This window comes from Centrocercus urophasianus, unplaced genomic scaffold (assembly GCF_019232065.1).
Source record: "Centrocercus urophasianus isolate 14NV4802_14NV808 unplaced genomic scaffold, USGS_Curo_1.0 seq_19, whole genome shotgun sequence".
Classification (NCBI taxonomy): Eukaryota; Metazoa; Chordata; class Aves; order Galliformes; family Phasianidae; genus Centrocercus; species Centrocercus urophasianus.
In genome coordinates this window covers 19,478,600-19,493,832 of record NW_024884744.1, presented here as the reverse complement: position 1 = coordinate 19,493,832, position 15,233 = coordinate 19,478,600, and the positions used below count along the sequence as shown (strand labels likewise).

The window sequence follows — 15,233 nt, the reverse complement described above, 5'->3', positions numbered from 1 at the left end:
ACCAGAGGGCAGGAGGATGGGGAGGGGAAGAGCTGGGATAATTGCGTTTAGGTGATGCACAGGAAGGACGCAGGGAGGTAATGTGACTGCAGGGGCAAAGCAGAGCTTGGTGCCCCAACGTGGGGGGGCAGCAGGAATCGCAGTGCCCAAACTCACCAGCTGCTATCCCACCTGCAAGGATCTTCCATGTAAAAATGGGAAAGGCAACAAAACCCAAGATGCATGCCACACTCAAGCTAGTGACCTTTAGATCTCCCAGGGAGGGTCCCAGAGAGCTTTGCTGGAAGCTGATCAAGGTGCTGGGGGATGGCTCGTGCACCGACCCCAATTGCTAAGAGCTGGGTAATGCTGGAGTGTCTGAGAAGACAGAATTAAACCTCAGAGGAAAGGAGAGACGTGGCAGAGAGCAAAGGGGGGACTGGGGGAGGATGGGGACACACATCGCCCTTTGCAGGGAGCTGTGCTCCCGGGGGCTGCAGGTTGACAAACATCACTTTGCCTGCCTCCCTGCTCTGTAATAACCTCATACATCAACCAAGGAGACTGGGGAGCGTGGCTGCAAGGGCTCTGCTTCCACTGCCATCATTAGCCTGGGGTCCCTCTGCTCCACATGCAAACAGGCTGGAGTCCCCACGAGGAGGGACTTGCATCACTGCTTCCTGCATGGGCACAACCAGCCTGACATCTAGTGGCACAGGGCAAAGCAGATGTTCCAAACTGTGGGACAACCGGGAGCCCGGTGGCCCCTTCTGCTCAGTGCATGTCTCCAGGGCCTGGGGACTCACTGCTTCCTATCCTCTGCTGCTCTTTGGGAACATCCAAGCAGCAATCTCAGAACTCAGTTTTGAGAGGTGATCATTATCTCTGTCCACGTCCAACCTCTTTATCCTCTTCTAACTTCCCTATTTTAGTGGTCCTAATACAGTCAGGATGCCCAGCAACCCCCATTCTCCAGAGTCTCTGCCCATTGCAGAGCTGGAGACCAGAGTTGGAGGCAGTGGGAGCTGGTGGAGACTGTTCTGCCCAAAGAAAGCACCTGGCTAACAGGCTCACACATGGGGGAAAAAGCGGGACAGAGCTTCTGAGTGACTCAAGTGCTTTATTGGGGGCCCAGCTCCCCACCATTCACTCAGCAATGCTGCGGAAGGACTGGACGGCAGGGGTCACTGCTCCCCATTCCACTGGCTGCCGGTACTCGCCCTTGGGCAGCAGGTACTGCCTGCCCCGGTAGTTGGGGTGCTCATAAAACACCCAGATGCCCTCCAGCACCCGGCAGGCGTGGACCTCACGAAAGTGGCACTCCTCCAGGATGGAAGGGCAGTCTTCAGTGGCTTCAAACATCTGCCCACCGAAATCCCCCTTCTCAAACACCTGGATGTGGCCCTGGGCTCCACTTGGCTGGAAGGAAGAAGGGAGAAGGGAGAGAATTGCAGGGGGTTTGGGATGCGTCTGGGGTAGAAGCAGAGGCAAGGCACAGCCAAGCTCAGGTCAAGCACCAACACCCCAACACACCAGCATGGTTCTGAATAGCTCACATCAGCCCCTAAACACAGTGTGGGGTAATTCTTGACCAAGCATCATACGCAAAGAGCACTTTAAGCCTAAACCCCCACCACAGCCCAAGTTCCAGATGGGTGTGGAGAGAGATGAACACGTGCTGGGCTCTATCCCATGCAGGCAGCCTGCTCAAAGCCTGTAGCCACTCAGTGCGAGCATCAGGAGGGATGCACCCCTCTGCTCCCCGCTCCTCTGGGCAATGAGGAGTTTAATGAGCTGCTGACCCCAGCTGGGTTGTATTACAGGCAAACGCAGCACGGGTATTTTCCACTGTGATTTCAAGCGCTGTGTTGCCTGAAGGCACCGTGGTGGTTTTAATCTGTGGCTGTCTGGACACAGTCTCCCCCCGCCTCCCCTCCGCCTGTTCTCACTACCAGCCCCAGCCAAACTCTGCAGGGTCTCACAGCTCTGTGTCACTGCTCCAGGGGCTCTGAACCAACATCTACGATCAGTCGGTCCCCATGCCACCTCCCCATGTATGGGAGGGGAAGCCAAGCACAGGGGACATGCAGCATCACCTCTGCTCTTCACGGCGGTGGAGGACGCTTTGCTGCTCTTACACCTCCCACGTGCTCTTGCTCCAACCCTTGTAGTAGTTCAGAGCTCTAAAGTAGCTGACAACTATCCCTAGGCTAAGGGGTTTACTCACACCTCAAACCCACAACAGATGAAAGCAAAAACCTCTTGCAGCTTTAAGACCTGCTCCATTCAATGGCAAATCATGGTAGTGCTACCCACGTCAGTGATGCACAGATCATAGAATCATTAAGGTTGGAAAAGACCATTAAGATCAGCTAGTCCAATTATTGACCCATCAACACTGTGCCCACCAGGCATCAGCTATGCTGCTGGTACTGACACCAGGGCAGTAACACTCAGCTCTAACACCATACTCCCACCCTGCCAGATTGGAGGCTGCTTCCCCCCAAAGTCATTACGCCAGCTGTGGGACTTGGTGCCACACACCTATTGCTGTCCTCTTCTTAGGGACCCCAGGAAGATGGGGGCTACCAGCAAGCACCATCCCTAGAGATGCTCAAAGCCAGGATGAATGGGATGCTTTGGGCAACTTAATCTGAGGTAACCCCACACGTGATGGGGGCTGAAAGTGGATGGTCTTTGAGGTTTCTTCCAACCCAAGCCCGTCTATGACACGACAAAGCAACTGAAGTGGCAGGTTGGTGAACTAAGACACCCCTAGGGAAGCATCACACTTACTATGTGGACAGCTTTGCAGGAGCCGAGGCGGTCATTGAGGCCCATCCAGTGGTGGTAGTCAGGATACTCCCCCCGCCTCAGCACATACATGTTCCCCGAATAGTTGGGCCTCTCATAGGCCACCCAGGTGCCTCCCTCCACCCGGATGGAGTTGCAGCGGTTCAGGTAGGTGTGGAAATCAGGGCAGTCGGCGTCGCACTCGTAGCAACGACCCAGGAAATTCTTGTCTTCGTAGAAGGTGACCTGAAAGACCAGCAGGGGAGAGAAGCAGGGGGTTCCGCCTCCCTCCAGGAGCAGCATTGGTGTTGCCACTGGAAGGGCATCGCTTCAAAGCACACAGCCATAATCTGAGCCCGTCTGTAACCCCTGCTGCCTCCAACATGGAGAGAGATAGGAAAAAAAAAAAGGCAAAAAAATGAATTCCCAAACTCAACTGTTCCAGAGAAAGGACAACTGATGTGCAAGTCAGTTGATTCAACGTCGTGCAGACTCAGGCAGCATTTGCCCTTTTCAAGCTTCCTTAGAAGGGCATCAGCCCCATGCATGCTGCCTGGGTCGTTTGGCAACATTGGAAATTGCCTCAGCAAATTCCCACAGCTACTCTGGACAGAATTTTCCCTGCCCCGGTGATTTAAACATCTAACACGCAGGACTGTAATCCATTTTTCCATGCACACCAGCCTGACTTCTTCACCCTCTGTCCCCAGAGGAGACTTAGCTAGTGCTAGGGCAAAGCAGAAACACCAGCAGTCTCAGTATTCCCTGGTCATAGCTTTCCCAGTCATAGCAAACATCAACCAGCTGATTCCTTGTTTATTCCATAGTGCATTAAGATACACAATCACCTCTTGATCCCAGCTAGCTGTACTTCACCTACAGCATCTTGGCTTCTTGTATTGATTTAATATCACTGTGAAAAATACAGTCCAAGGCTGCCATCTCAGCCTTGGAACTAGACTCAAATCTAGAACCTCACTATATTTTTTTATACATTCACTTTCTGTAAAAAATAAGTTAGCCACTGTTATTGCTGGTCAGTCAGTGTGACCAGCACACTGACCAGGGTTCACGTGCCCTATCACAGCAACCTATCTGCCTATTAAGTTGGCCAAGGTGGCCTTCTGTTTTGTAATAGAGAGCTCATCTGAGGTCCCCTTCCCACCCTGAGGAGCACAAGTATCTTTCAATTCAACACTACTTTCTGTTCCTTGGGAGATATTCTCCCTGTATTTATAAAGCCACAGAAAAGTACACTATAGCCACTAAGCAGTGACCAACTAGAGGTGTGGTTTGCTGCTTTCTTTCTAAAGCACATAGAGACTGAAGGAGACGGCTCCTGCCCGCCTGTGTTGCCCTTCACACCCCCCCAGTTCACTCCAGTCCCTCACTCAGCACTTCTCAACTTCCCTGTGATGCTACAGACACAGAGGAGGCAGATGGTTTCCACCCACAGGACGATGACAGGTGAACTGCAGATTTCAATTCCAGATCCGTCAGTTCCTCTCAGTCACACGTTACTCCGATGCAAATCGCCTCCTGTCAGTAAAGCCATTCAGTTGCTCTGCTCACAGTGATATCCCCTTAGCTGCTCACTGTCCAAACTTTTCTTTGGGGCTTACCTGGCAGATAACAGATTTGCCCCAGCAGATCTTCCTTACATGACTGCAAAACTCATACTGCATCGGCCACCTAACAGCAATTACCACATTTCTTCCCGACAGCAGCTGTGTTAGAAGGAAACTCATAAGCAGCAACTGTAAGCAATACTTAGCAGTACCTAATAAAGCAGCACAGGGGCAGTGACCTCTTTCTAGGGCACATCACTTGCTTAGGTTGTGGGAAATACCGTTTCATGGTCTTCTTTGCCTTTTCTTTCCCTCTCTGCAACATGAGCGTGGCACAGAGAAAAGATGAGATTTGCACTCATTCACTGATTTAACTCATCCCAGACATTTTGCTGCACATAGTGAATCAAGCTCATGTATATATTGTGTATAGGCTGCAAACAAGCTTACCTTTGGTCCAGCCCTGGACATTTTCTGTTCCAGCCAAACTTCCCAGTGCTGGAGGCGAGTCAGGACCTGTTATAAAACAGGCAGGACCCAGGCACCCTTTTTATAATGGGCTTGTTTGAAACCAGACAGCCGCTTTGTCATGAGAATAGGATCCAAAAATTGAGTCAGTGATTCTGAGGCTATAGCCCGTTTCCAGAAAAGCAAACAGGATTATGGAATAAAGGAACGCTTCGCCGTCCTCCCTTTGTCATCATCTGCTGAGTCAGAACACCAAAACTCTGCCAAACGCACTCAAAACACACAGCCCCCTGCCCAGTCCTGGAAAACGGGGGTGTAGGGGGCTATTTTGGCTGCTCTCCTCCTTGTAAGCATGTCAAACAAGAATTGTTCCCAGTCAGCTCTAAAGAGGCCTATCCCCATCTGTAAGGAAGAAACTCAAGTACTTATTGGAGAACGTTCCCTCACAATGAAGGGTGCAGCCAGGAAAGGGTGGACAAATGCACAGGGTAGAGCACAGGGTTGCAAGGAACAGATTCTGCTTAAAGGGCCTACTTTACAGCAGAGATGCTGTGCATTTTTATAGTATATCCTCAGCCGAGCTGACAAAATTTACCAGTGATAAATTCCACTCAAAAAATCTTACCCCACTGCTTGCAATTCAAGCAAGGGATCGTTTCTTCTGCCCTCCTCTGGCCCACTGAGCAGGGAGGGAGAGGAATACTGGCTTCTGTCTATCCACACCTCTCCCCAAGCCACTGCATTATAACAAACACCTCTGCAGCTATTCACTGCAGCATCCCAAAGGCTTAGCAAGACAAAGGGGCACGAAGCTGGCACAGCCGTGCCTAAAACACACAGACCTTATTTCTCTGCTGTCCCACACACACTGCTGCAGCTTTGCTGCACCTTGTACGAAGTTACACTCACATGTAATTGTCAGTGACAGAGGCACAGCACTACCTCATCCTTTCCCCATTTTAGGTGTTCTGATTCATCTAGCACTGCTGTTCAGAGCTCTCAGTGCTAGCAAGCAGTGGAGACATCCACAGATGTTTCAGAGTCCAACCAGAACCGAGTTCCTACTAGAAGGCAATCCAGCAAGTTCAGCAGGACATCTCCAAGCTCCACTGCACTGACGCTGACTAAATATGAAAAACTCCCCTCGTATTGCCTAATGCCTTAGAATTAAATCTTACAGCTTTACAAAGTGCTTAAAAACAGAGGTGGAACTGGAACTAGAACTACCATCAGTGCCAAAGAACAAAAACTGCAGATGAATATAACTCTGCTTTCATTAAGAACTGACCCAGAGCTCAGGTGTTGACAGAAAGCAAGGTCTGGTCCTCAAGTGACACTGAGCAGCCAAGGTGACAGAGGACAGGTGCTGAAGGTTTGGAGGAAGACTCACCCTCAGATACTGAAAAGCTCAGCTTTACAAATGCTTTCCTAAGGCACAACTTCTGAAGATGCCAAATCTTCAGCTGGTAACGATGAGCACACGTTTACCAGACCCCAAATCAGTACCTGATGCCAGCTCCAATTCCTAATTCAAATGGACTGCCTCCCCAGGAATCCAGAGAGACCTTCTGTAACTAGCAGCCTGACTGCCACGAGCCCCAGGGCACTGAATTCCATTGCCTCCATCCACCCTCAGTGTGGATAACTCCTAACAAATCACACAGCTGCTGCATTTGGCCATCCATGCAATCAGTGCCTCTGCATACTCTGCCTAGCTCACTCAGGTGCTCAGCTATGAGCACACCTCCCCAAGAGAGGGTCCACCAACACAACGTGAGAGTGGGACTCACTCAAGTTGATAGTCTACTAAGAAATAACAAATGTAGGAGATTGTGTTTGTGTCAAAATACTGCACTAAGACAGCCTGCAAAGACTTCAGCTCCACTGCTATTAAGAAATCAGTGCTTTTCTCTCAGCTGACCAGTACACAGTTCATTGAAGAAGTGAAGATGCTGTGTTCCCCTAACAATAATTGTATAGGTAAAACTCATTCCCTAGAGCTTGTGTCAGGCTTACCTTGAGTTTTATTGACATCTGTCAAACACGTCAAATATACAAGAAAGGTAATTCCACCCAAATCACACTGCTTAAGTGCTGTCTTCATATTAAAAAAAAAAAAAAATCTATAGCATTTCATTCATAAACGATCAAACATTTGTTTTTCACATTTATAAAAACAGGGCAGCTGGCCTGTACAATAAAGGCACGTGTGACAGCCAGCTGTACATCAGGAAAGGCTCCTTTGCTGGACACACACACAGATACCACAGATGGTAACCATGACACCAGCCTCCTTGCAGCAAGGGGCACATGTACTTCCTCATCATCCTCCAGCAGCACACACCTTCCTTCTCATTTACCAACAGAACAGTTACAGTACATTCCTGGGAAAGCAGCAGCTATTCCAAATCCTAAACCAGAGAGATGTCCAAATCCTAAACCAGAGAGATGTCCAAATCCTAAACCAGAGAGATGTCCAAATCCACACACAGGCAGGGCATCAGATCCACATGGAGCGCGTGCAGTCAGAACAGCCGCAAAGTCTTTATGGGAAACGTTTTCAGGACAGCGCTGTCTGTTCCCACAACTCTACAACAAAGCAGAGGTGCAGATTTTATGCCCAACACTTATTGAAGACAAAGAAAAATGGGAAAAATAAAAGGAAATAAAAACATTTCTTATGGTTTGAAACATGCAATAGAAGAGAGTCATGAGAGCTTGCCTCCAGCTCCTAAACCACTTCCGCTTGGGAAAAGAAAGAGACTGCAAAGTAACAATTATCTGAAGCCTCACCCAATTCTCTTATACAAAAAGTGAGACAGGTAAGCAAGATATTAATACACATCTTTCAAAAGATGGCTGCTCAAGTCTTTATTTCAAGTCACATAGAACATGCCTATCTGCCTTTACAGATCCCAACAAACCACCTGCAGAGAACAAAGGAGGTGCCGAGCACACACATAAAAACTCAACAAATAAGAGGTTCTGACTGCAAAATAAATGAAACCGAACACAAGGCTCTTGGGAGAATCTCCACTGAACAGCTCCCAGCCTCTTCCACCTAGGCTGTGCACACCAACATGGGACAAATCCTCTAGGAATAGAAGAATCAAAAGAGACACCTTCCACTTACCCTTCCTTTCCTTCTGGTGCAGATGAACACGATGCTATCCTGCAGCCTGCTTGGAGCCCACAGCAGGAGGGACGAGGCTATCCAGCTGCTGACGGTTCCCTGTCTGAATCAGCCATTCATAGAACTTGCTTTCCACCAGCATCTGGAACTGCTTCCTTTGATCCCTGCAACAAAAAGATGATCAGAAAAGAAGCATGCGGAAGTAACACTTTTCTGTGCTTATGAACTTCACTTCCAAAACAAGCCTCTACAAATCCCAGCTAAGAGCTGTGCTTGGTTCAAGAACCGTGCCCAGAAAAGAAAGCTTCTACCAAGTGAATATGACTAAAATTAACCCCAAAGGCAGAACTCAGGCATGCAAGCTTCCCCACTTCACTAGCAGCCACTCTGCTCCATAAGGCCTCCTCTGCTTTACTCTCAGTGCACAGAGCAGCAAGTGCTCAAGCACCGAAGACATAAAATTTTGTACTGACAGCATTTGAAGAGAGAGGATGGAGATCAGGAAAACTGTGTGTATATAAACAGCACTCCTCAAATAATTTCCATTGCAGGGAAATAACTGCTGTGTTTTTGCTAAGAGCAGCAACAACAGGGTGCATCACTTAGTTCAGGCACTCCATCAGCAGTCACATGTCCAAGAGCAGCACAGGCTCATGGCAGTATTCCTCCAGAGTAGCATCCCAGCCATCTGAGATCAGCTCAGCTCCTGAATTTCTACTCTTGAATAGCTCCTGACAGATATTCTTTTTTTTTCCCCCCTGTGAGCTTGCACAATTCATTTCTGAACCTACATAAAGCACGAATGTTTCCAATATCCTGTGGAGATCGCGTGGTTTTGTTTTGACCCCGTTCCTAATTTGTTTTGATGCTTCTATCATGCACTGGGAAAAAACAGCAAACCATTCCCATACATTTCTGTGTCACTCAGCTTCAGAGAGGCCTCGTATACCATTTTTTCAAGTTAAAGACTCTTCTTTGCACTGTCACTTCCATTGGAAACGTTCAGTGACAGATCCCCCAGAAAGCAGGTTTCTAAGCTGGAAACTAACCTAAATTCCTCCCCAGTGAATATGAACACAAAGGCAGTCACTTCTTTCTTCTCTTAGAGTTTATCTTCTCCAAGTGCTTATTATATACCTCCATCTGCTACAGACCCTTAAAGGCTTTCTCTCTGATGTGCTCAGAAAATGAGCAAGCAGGATTTTACGCTTTTACAAGTTGTTCTTCAAGCTCTCTTTCAGGTCCTGTCTTACGGGGCTTTTACCTTTAGCCTGGCAGGATTTACATTCTTTTTTTCCCCCACTCTCCTTCTTCAGACAGCTTCAACTTCTCGAAAGACATCTTCTTACTCTTTCACCTCCCTGTTCAAACACCAGCAGCTTTTCTTCTTTCTACAAGTCTGACAATCTGCTTGCTCTGGGTTGTCTCTCTAGCTGTCTCCTTGCCCACAGAGCACAGAGGCACTTTACACTGCCAGCTGCCCAGCTTCTTTCCAGCAAGGTTCTAATTCTGGCATGTTTTTCCCCCTTTCATGAAATAAGCCACTCCAGTACCAAGCTGTCACCTCCTCTGCCTGCTGCAGAGGCTGCTAAATCTTAGTGCATCATCTGTATAATTTAGTATTTCTTTAATTGTTAGATTTTGGTAGGTAAAACACATTCATAAAAACAGGGTGAGAAGCAGCAGCCTTGGTTTCTATTGCATGTTTCCAATGGCTGAAGTAGGAGGAGCACTGTAGATGAGACCAACAGACACAATGCTCCAGCACAAAAGCTGAAGTTAAAACTTTCTGCTGCTCTTCAAGATACAATGCTGAGGTTTGAAGGTTTTTACATCTCTGTCACCACTACTGGATCACTACTGCTCAGCCATCCTCTGCTTGTAGCAAAATCCTCCCTAAGGACCCTTTCTCCTTCCCACTCCGGAGCTCTTTCAAATGCAGGCTCCTCTGCACAAAGGCAGCTGGTGTTCAGAAAGGAGCAGGGAAAGCTCAGGAGGCTGCTCTAAAAACAACCAAACGGACTACAGCTCTGCAGCTTGGTGTGACAGGAAGTGCTGACTGTTTGACTCAACAGGTTTTCATGTTCTGTGCATCCCACAAACTAAACTTCTCTAAGATCACTGCTTCTCTGCACCCAGTTACATGTCCACTGTAACTCATGGACTGAGCACACAGAACAAGAAGAAAATGGAGAGCTCAAATACGGCTTTCTGAGGGATCAAAAGTTGTTTTCACCTCTTCAAGACTTTTAAACCAAGTATCCGGATTTCTACCTCCATTCTGTATTTGCAAAGGAAGATCCTCAGATTGCTGCATCAAAGTAGTTCACGAAAGATAAAGCAGCAAAACTGAAGCTGACAGATTTTTACACCTGACAGCCCAACAAAGCACACTGACAAAGAAAACAAGGTGGACTCTTTCAGAGCTCAGCAACAGGTGTTGAGAGAGCAAACAGATGCATATCAGCACACGGAGAGGCCCAGCTAGTACAGTAGAAGCTGGGCAGAGGATTTTAAAGGGAACTTTAAAAGCTACTGTCCATGAGGTGATGTATTCTAAAATCCACATGCACATGCTTAGCTCACCTCAACAACAGGTGGGACAGTAATTTAAAGCTTCACTGTAAAGGTTGGGTTTAAGAATGATCACCAATCAGCTGCAGGCCAACAATTGGTGGAGCTGTTGTTCAGGGTACTGGCCCAGATCTCACCCATGTCAGCATGCAGCACTGGAAGCAGAACAGAGACAGCAAGGAGACAATACCCTCATGAGGGAAGCCATAAGCTCATGCCACCAGGACACCTCAACTTGGCCCTCAGCAGCATCTAGGCATGTTTTCCTTCAGCTTTGCAGGTTAGGAAAATGCAGTCACAACAAAGCATTTTTTCAGTTGTAAACATGATTCCCCTCAGTATAATGCCAAAGGCCAGGATCTCAAGATTGCTGACTTGCTTTAGAAGTGGCAAGATGTAGCCCACACAAACAAACCCAGTACTAAAGCATTTTTCTGAACCACACTGAATGATGTACAACTGTGCTGAGCTTCAGATGCCTTTCAGGATACAGCACTCACTTGGTCAGGCACGCCTCCTTCACCATTTTCTGCCAGATCTGCACCTTCTGCTCTCGCTGATTCAGTGCCTTCTGATAGGCACGGGGAAGCCCCCCTGGTGTCTCTGTGGTGTCTCCTTCCATCTCAAAAGGAATCACAAAGGTGTAGAAGTCCAAGGGCGGCAGGAGGCGGAAGACGCTGGCATCACTGCCCTCCTTGCACACCAGCATGGGGCTGTCCCAGTAGTTGGGCACAGTGGCCAGCCCCACTTGAGCCATGTGGTCTTCCAGCATGGGGTAATGGGTGTGGAAAGGGGCAAAGCTGATTGCTTGGTTTCCCGCAAGGATAAGGGGCTGGGTAGGAGTCAGAATGTGAAAAGTACAGCCAGTGGTGGAGGAAAGAGACAAGCAATGGCAAACGGTGATGACTTTGATATTGTCACAGCTGTGGACGTGAACAGATGCCTCCACAGGGCCGAGCACAAACGTGCTATTCTGGCACTTCTCAATGGTCACAGAGCTGCAAAACAACAAAGATACAGTGAGCAGGGAAGACTGCAACTAGAGCTTAACAAGAGCTTAGCACTTGAGCAAATGCTGAAAGGACATTTGGCTGTGCCTCAAGAGAACAAAACCTCACCAAAGAGGAGAGAGGAGATAAATGAAGGACTCGTTGCAGCGATGAATTCTGACATGAGCACCCACCAAGGTGTCCGAGCTCTTGGCCAGTGTCTGTTTGTAAACCTGGCTCATTATCACCATAGGGGACACCTCAGGCACCACACGAGTGTTACAGGCAATCTTTGCTCTCCTGGTTGTTCCTTCAACTGCAAAATAAAGTTAATCAACGCATTTAAATTAAAAAAGAAAAAAAATAAAAATAAAAAAAGTAAATAAAGGATATACATGTCTGCCAGAGAGAAACAGACATGATGGTTCACTGTCCACATCACTCAGCAATCTCTCAAGGAAATAATCAGCCCCAAACTTCACAGCAGTACAGTGACACTGTGTCACCACACACAAGTCCTACTATCCATCCTTTTAAGGGGTAGGGTGCCCTTGCAGGTGAAGAGCTGTGATTCAAGGCATGAGAACCTTGATCAGTTCTCAGCTTTGCCACAAACACATCACATTATCTCTTTTCCATGTCTGGCTGTTCCTAAACAATGACCAATGATGGCAGTGATAAATGACCTCACTCAGAGGGGCCTTTGAAAGCAAAGTCATTCATGTTTGCTCACAAAGTAACCCGAGGACCAGAAACTACACACAGGCATCACACAGCACCCTCTACTCTCCCAGGCTCACCCCTAAGCTGTCACTTTCCCTATATTTACTAACAGCAGAAGGAAACAGGCAGTCACAACGCCACTGCCACATGCCTGGTCACCAAGAAGAACTGAGACTGGAAGTTTGTCTCTAAGAATAAAGGTAAGACCTGCAGATACCTTGCTGTGCCCACGCAAGCTTCTTCCCAGACCGTAGGCAGGCAGTCATTCCAAAAGGATTTATTATCAGGCAGGAGCGCAGCCAGTTCTCCAGTTTGGGGAAGGAGAAGGTTTTGGAGATCTTAGAGTAGCCGTTCTGCCCATGGCAGGGCTGCCAGAGGGCAAGCTCATGCAGAGGATGGATGGTCCTCGAGTTGTTCACAGTGCCTTCGATGAGGAAGCTGAGGGCACAGACGGCTTCGTAGGACACCAAGCTGTTGTGGGTGGCGTGCGAGGAGGCACCGAGCTGCTCTGGCTCCAGCAGCAGCTCCAGCATGTCTGAGAGGTGTGTGAGCACAAAGGCAAGGTGGTCCTGGTCATTCCAGTTCTTAGGGGCAGAAAAATAAGAACAAGGTGAATTCTCACATAGCTGACAAGCTCCACCAACTCTGTACAATACGTCTTTGCTTATACTTGTAAAAGAAGGAAAGCAAGCCAAACTCGGTCCTGCTGCTCTACTTTTACCACACATAGAAAGGGAGCTGGATTCACCATCAAGCACACCAAAAAAAGAAACATGGTGTCATTCTAACTCTAAGTATCAAATATTTCATTTTAGAAAGCAGAAGCAGATTCTCCTACAATCCTTCCTGCACAAATTCAGCCATCTGCTGCTAGTATTGAAGGGAGGAAACAAATCAGTAACTGACAGCCAAGGTCTTGCTATGTGTCTGTTGGAAAGATCGCTGCATCTGCTCCAGACCTTCAGCTGTGATTGAGTGCTTCTGATGTGGAGCCAGAGATAATAAAAAAAGCAGAGGGTCATTCCTTCACAAGCAAGCAGACCAATAAACCAACCAGGCTCTGAAAGAAGCATTAGTTCAAATTTTAAAGGGCTCCATTCGAAGAAAAGTGGGAGATTGGAGCTGTGGCTGGCACCAATACAGACAAGCTTTGCTGGCCGCCAAGGTGCAGAATTAATACTCAGCTATGATCACACCTTGTCCTCACTGTGCTGGGGGCAGGAATAACACATCTACAACAGCAGCTGGAGATCGTAGCACTGTGACAAAGATCCTCTGGAACACAGGAACAGCTCTAGTTCCTGTTTAGAATTACATTCTATAGCTGCCCCTGAAGCACAGCTGGAACAAAACATCAACTTTTCAATTCCATTGGATGCTCCAGTGCTACCTCACCCACAGCCATTTATCAGTTTCTCTCATTTTTCTCTTTGTTTTTTAAATCCTTTAGTATAAGATCACCCAGCCCATTTTTAATGGTTTCAGCTTGTTCCAATCTACATTCCCAGGCCTGTGCAGCTCATAACAGCCCCAACAGAAATCAGCTGAGGCATGCAGACAGCCTTTATGACAATGCTGTCAATTTCACTGACAAATAGAGACCTTCCCACAACCTGCACCCAATACATCCATCTTACTTTACTTCTTTCAGAATGCTTTACAGGAGACAATCACAATTTCACGCTCTTGATCCATAGGTGGTCAGATGTATTCCAGCCCTCTGAAATACAACTTTGTGTAGCTTTGCTAAGGGGCATCTTGGAACCTCTTTATTCTACAACAAACCATAGGGCAGCAGTTTCCAGTACAGGATAAGCTTCCTGTTTGGCTATAAAGAAGTGCAAAGGCTGCAGCTTCTTAAAAGGAGAACACAAAGACTAAGAGAGCAGCTTCACAACAACCGAGCCCACCCCACCATGCCCACAGTGCCATATTTCCACAGCTCTGAACACCTTCAGGCACGGTGACCACCCTACTTCCCTGTGCAGCTGTGCTCTTTCTGAGAAGAAATACCCACATCTAACCCTCCCTAGTGAAACTTGAGACCATCACCTGTCACCTGTGAGAATAAAACTAAAGTTGCTATGCTCTCCTTTCTGTGAGTTACAGAGAGCAACGAGGCCTCCCCCTGAGGCTCCTTTTCCAGGCTACACATGAGTATATACGGCTACATGGATATAACCACTGACACCTTATTAGCAACAATTACAGGGAACGCATCAAATCTGCTTGCTATGAAGGGCGGCACCCCGCCCTGCCCAGGAAGGCCCAACAAGGCAGCCTCCCCTCCCCACAGCCTCACTACCTTGCTGTGCCCCGCGGCCCTGCCCGGCAGCCCGGCAGCCCTGGCCCTGGGGCTGGGCCACTCCTCGCCGATGAGGGACGTTCGCAGGGAGGCTTTGTTCAGCTGCTGCACGTAGAGGAAGAGCAGGAAGCGCAGCGTGTCCACGGAGAGCTGCCGAGAAGGGAGAGGCCATTAGGTGTCGCCGGCCGCCCCGCGCCCGCCCCGGCCCCGCGCCCTGCCTTGCCGCGCTCCCGCTCCAGCTCCTCGGCGCTGCCACACGCCGCCTCAGCCTCGGCGCGCTGCAGGCGGCGGGGCGGATCGGGCGGCGGGAGGAGGTCGTGGAAGCGCTCGAAGTAGAGCCAGGCCAGGTCGCGGCCCAGCTGCAGCTTGCCGCAGGCGATGTGCCGCCATCGCGGCCAGCTCAACAGCGGGTAACAGCCCTCGGCCGCCCGCGCCCGCGCGTATGCCGCCATCTTGCGCAGGTAGTGCGGGCCCAAGCGGGCAGGCGGCGGCACGGGCAGCGCGCCCAACAGCAGCGGCTCCGTTCGCGGCCACAGCGCCGCGGCCGCCGCCATGACGGCCGCGCGAACCAACGAGAGGACGCTTCCCGTCCGCCCCTCGGGAGCCGCTCGCCATTGGCTACAGGAGCCGGCGCGGAGGCGGGAAGAAGCGACGCGCCTCGCGGTTGGTCGGCGTCCTCTCCTTCCGACTCTCTGCGACGC

General features: G+C 49.2%; 2 protein-coding genes across 2 annotated transcripts; both read right to left on the bottom strand.

The window, feature by feature from the left end:
• Positions 1-343: 343 nt before the first annotated feature.
• CRYGS (crystallin gamma S) lies at positions 344-6,716 on the bottom strand. Its single transcript, XM_042821010.1, has 2 exons — positions 2,776-6,716; positions 344-1,398 (listed from the first exon to the last, which is right to left on the bottom strand). Exons 1-2 carry the CDS (start codon positions 3,073-3,075, stop codon positions 1,126-1,128), a joined length of 573 nt encoding a protein of 190 aa, XP_042676944.1. The 5' UTR covers positions 3,076-6,716; the 3' UTR covers positions 344-1,125.
• A 98-nt stretch (positions 6,717-6,814) lies between these two features.
• TBCCD1 (TBCC domain containing 1) lies at positions 6,815-15,086 on the bottom strand. Its single transcript, XM_042821009.1, has 7 exons — positions 14,751-15,086; positions 14,533-14,682; positions 12,445-12,811; positions 11,634-11,820; positions 11,016-11,513; positions 7,942-8,105; positions 6,815-7,397 (listed from the first exon to the last, which is right to left on the bottom strand). Exons 1-6 carry the CDS (start codon positions 15,084-15,086, stop codon positions 7,976-7,978), a joined length of 1,668 nt encoding a protein of 555 aa, XP_042676943.1. The 3' UTR covers positions 6,815-7,397; positions 7,942-7,975.
• Between the last annotated feature and the right edge of the window lie 147 nt (positions 15,087-15,233).

Bases quoted from the DNA above. Each gene is read 5' to 3' on its own strand.
- TBCCD1 (XM_042821009.1), bottom strand. From the start codon at position 15,086: ATGGCGGCGGCCGCGGCGCTGTGGCCGCGAACGGAGCCGCTGCTGTTG. The intron at 14,683-14,750 runs GCAGGGCGCGGG...CCTTCTCGGCAG, and splicing joins TGGAGCGGGAGCGCGGCAAG to CTCTCCGTGGACACGCTGCG. The intron at 8,106-11,015 runs GTGAGTGCTGTA...TTTTTGTTGCAG, and splicing joins AAGGAGGCGTGCCTGACCAA to GGATCAAAGGAAGCAGTTCC.
- CRYGS (XM_042821010.1), bottom strand. From the start codon at position 3,075: ATGCTGCTCCTGGAGGGAGGCGGAACCCCCTGCTTCTCTCCCCTGCTG. The intron at 1,399-2,775 runs GTAAGTGTGATG...TCTTCCTTCCAG, and splicing joins CCTGCAAAGCTGTCCACATA to CCAAGTGGAGCCCAGGGCCA.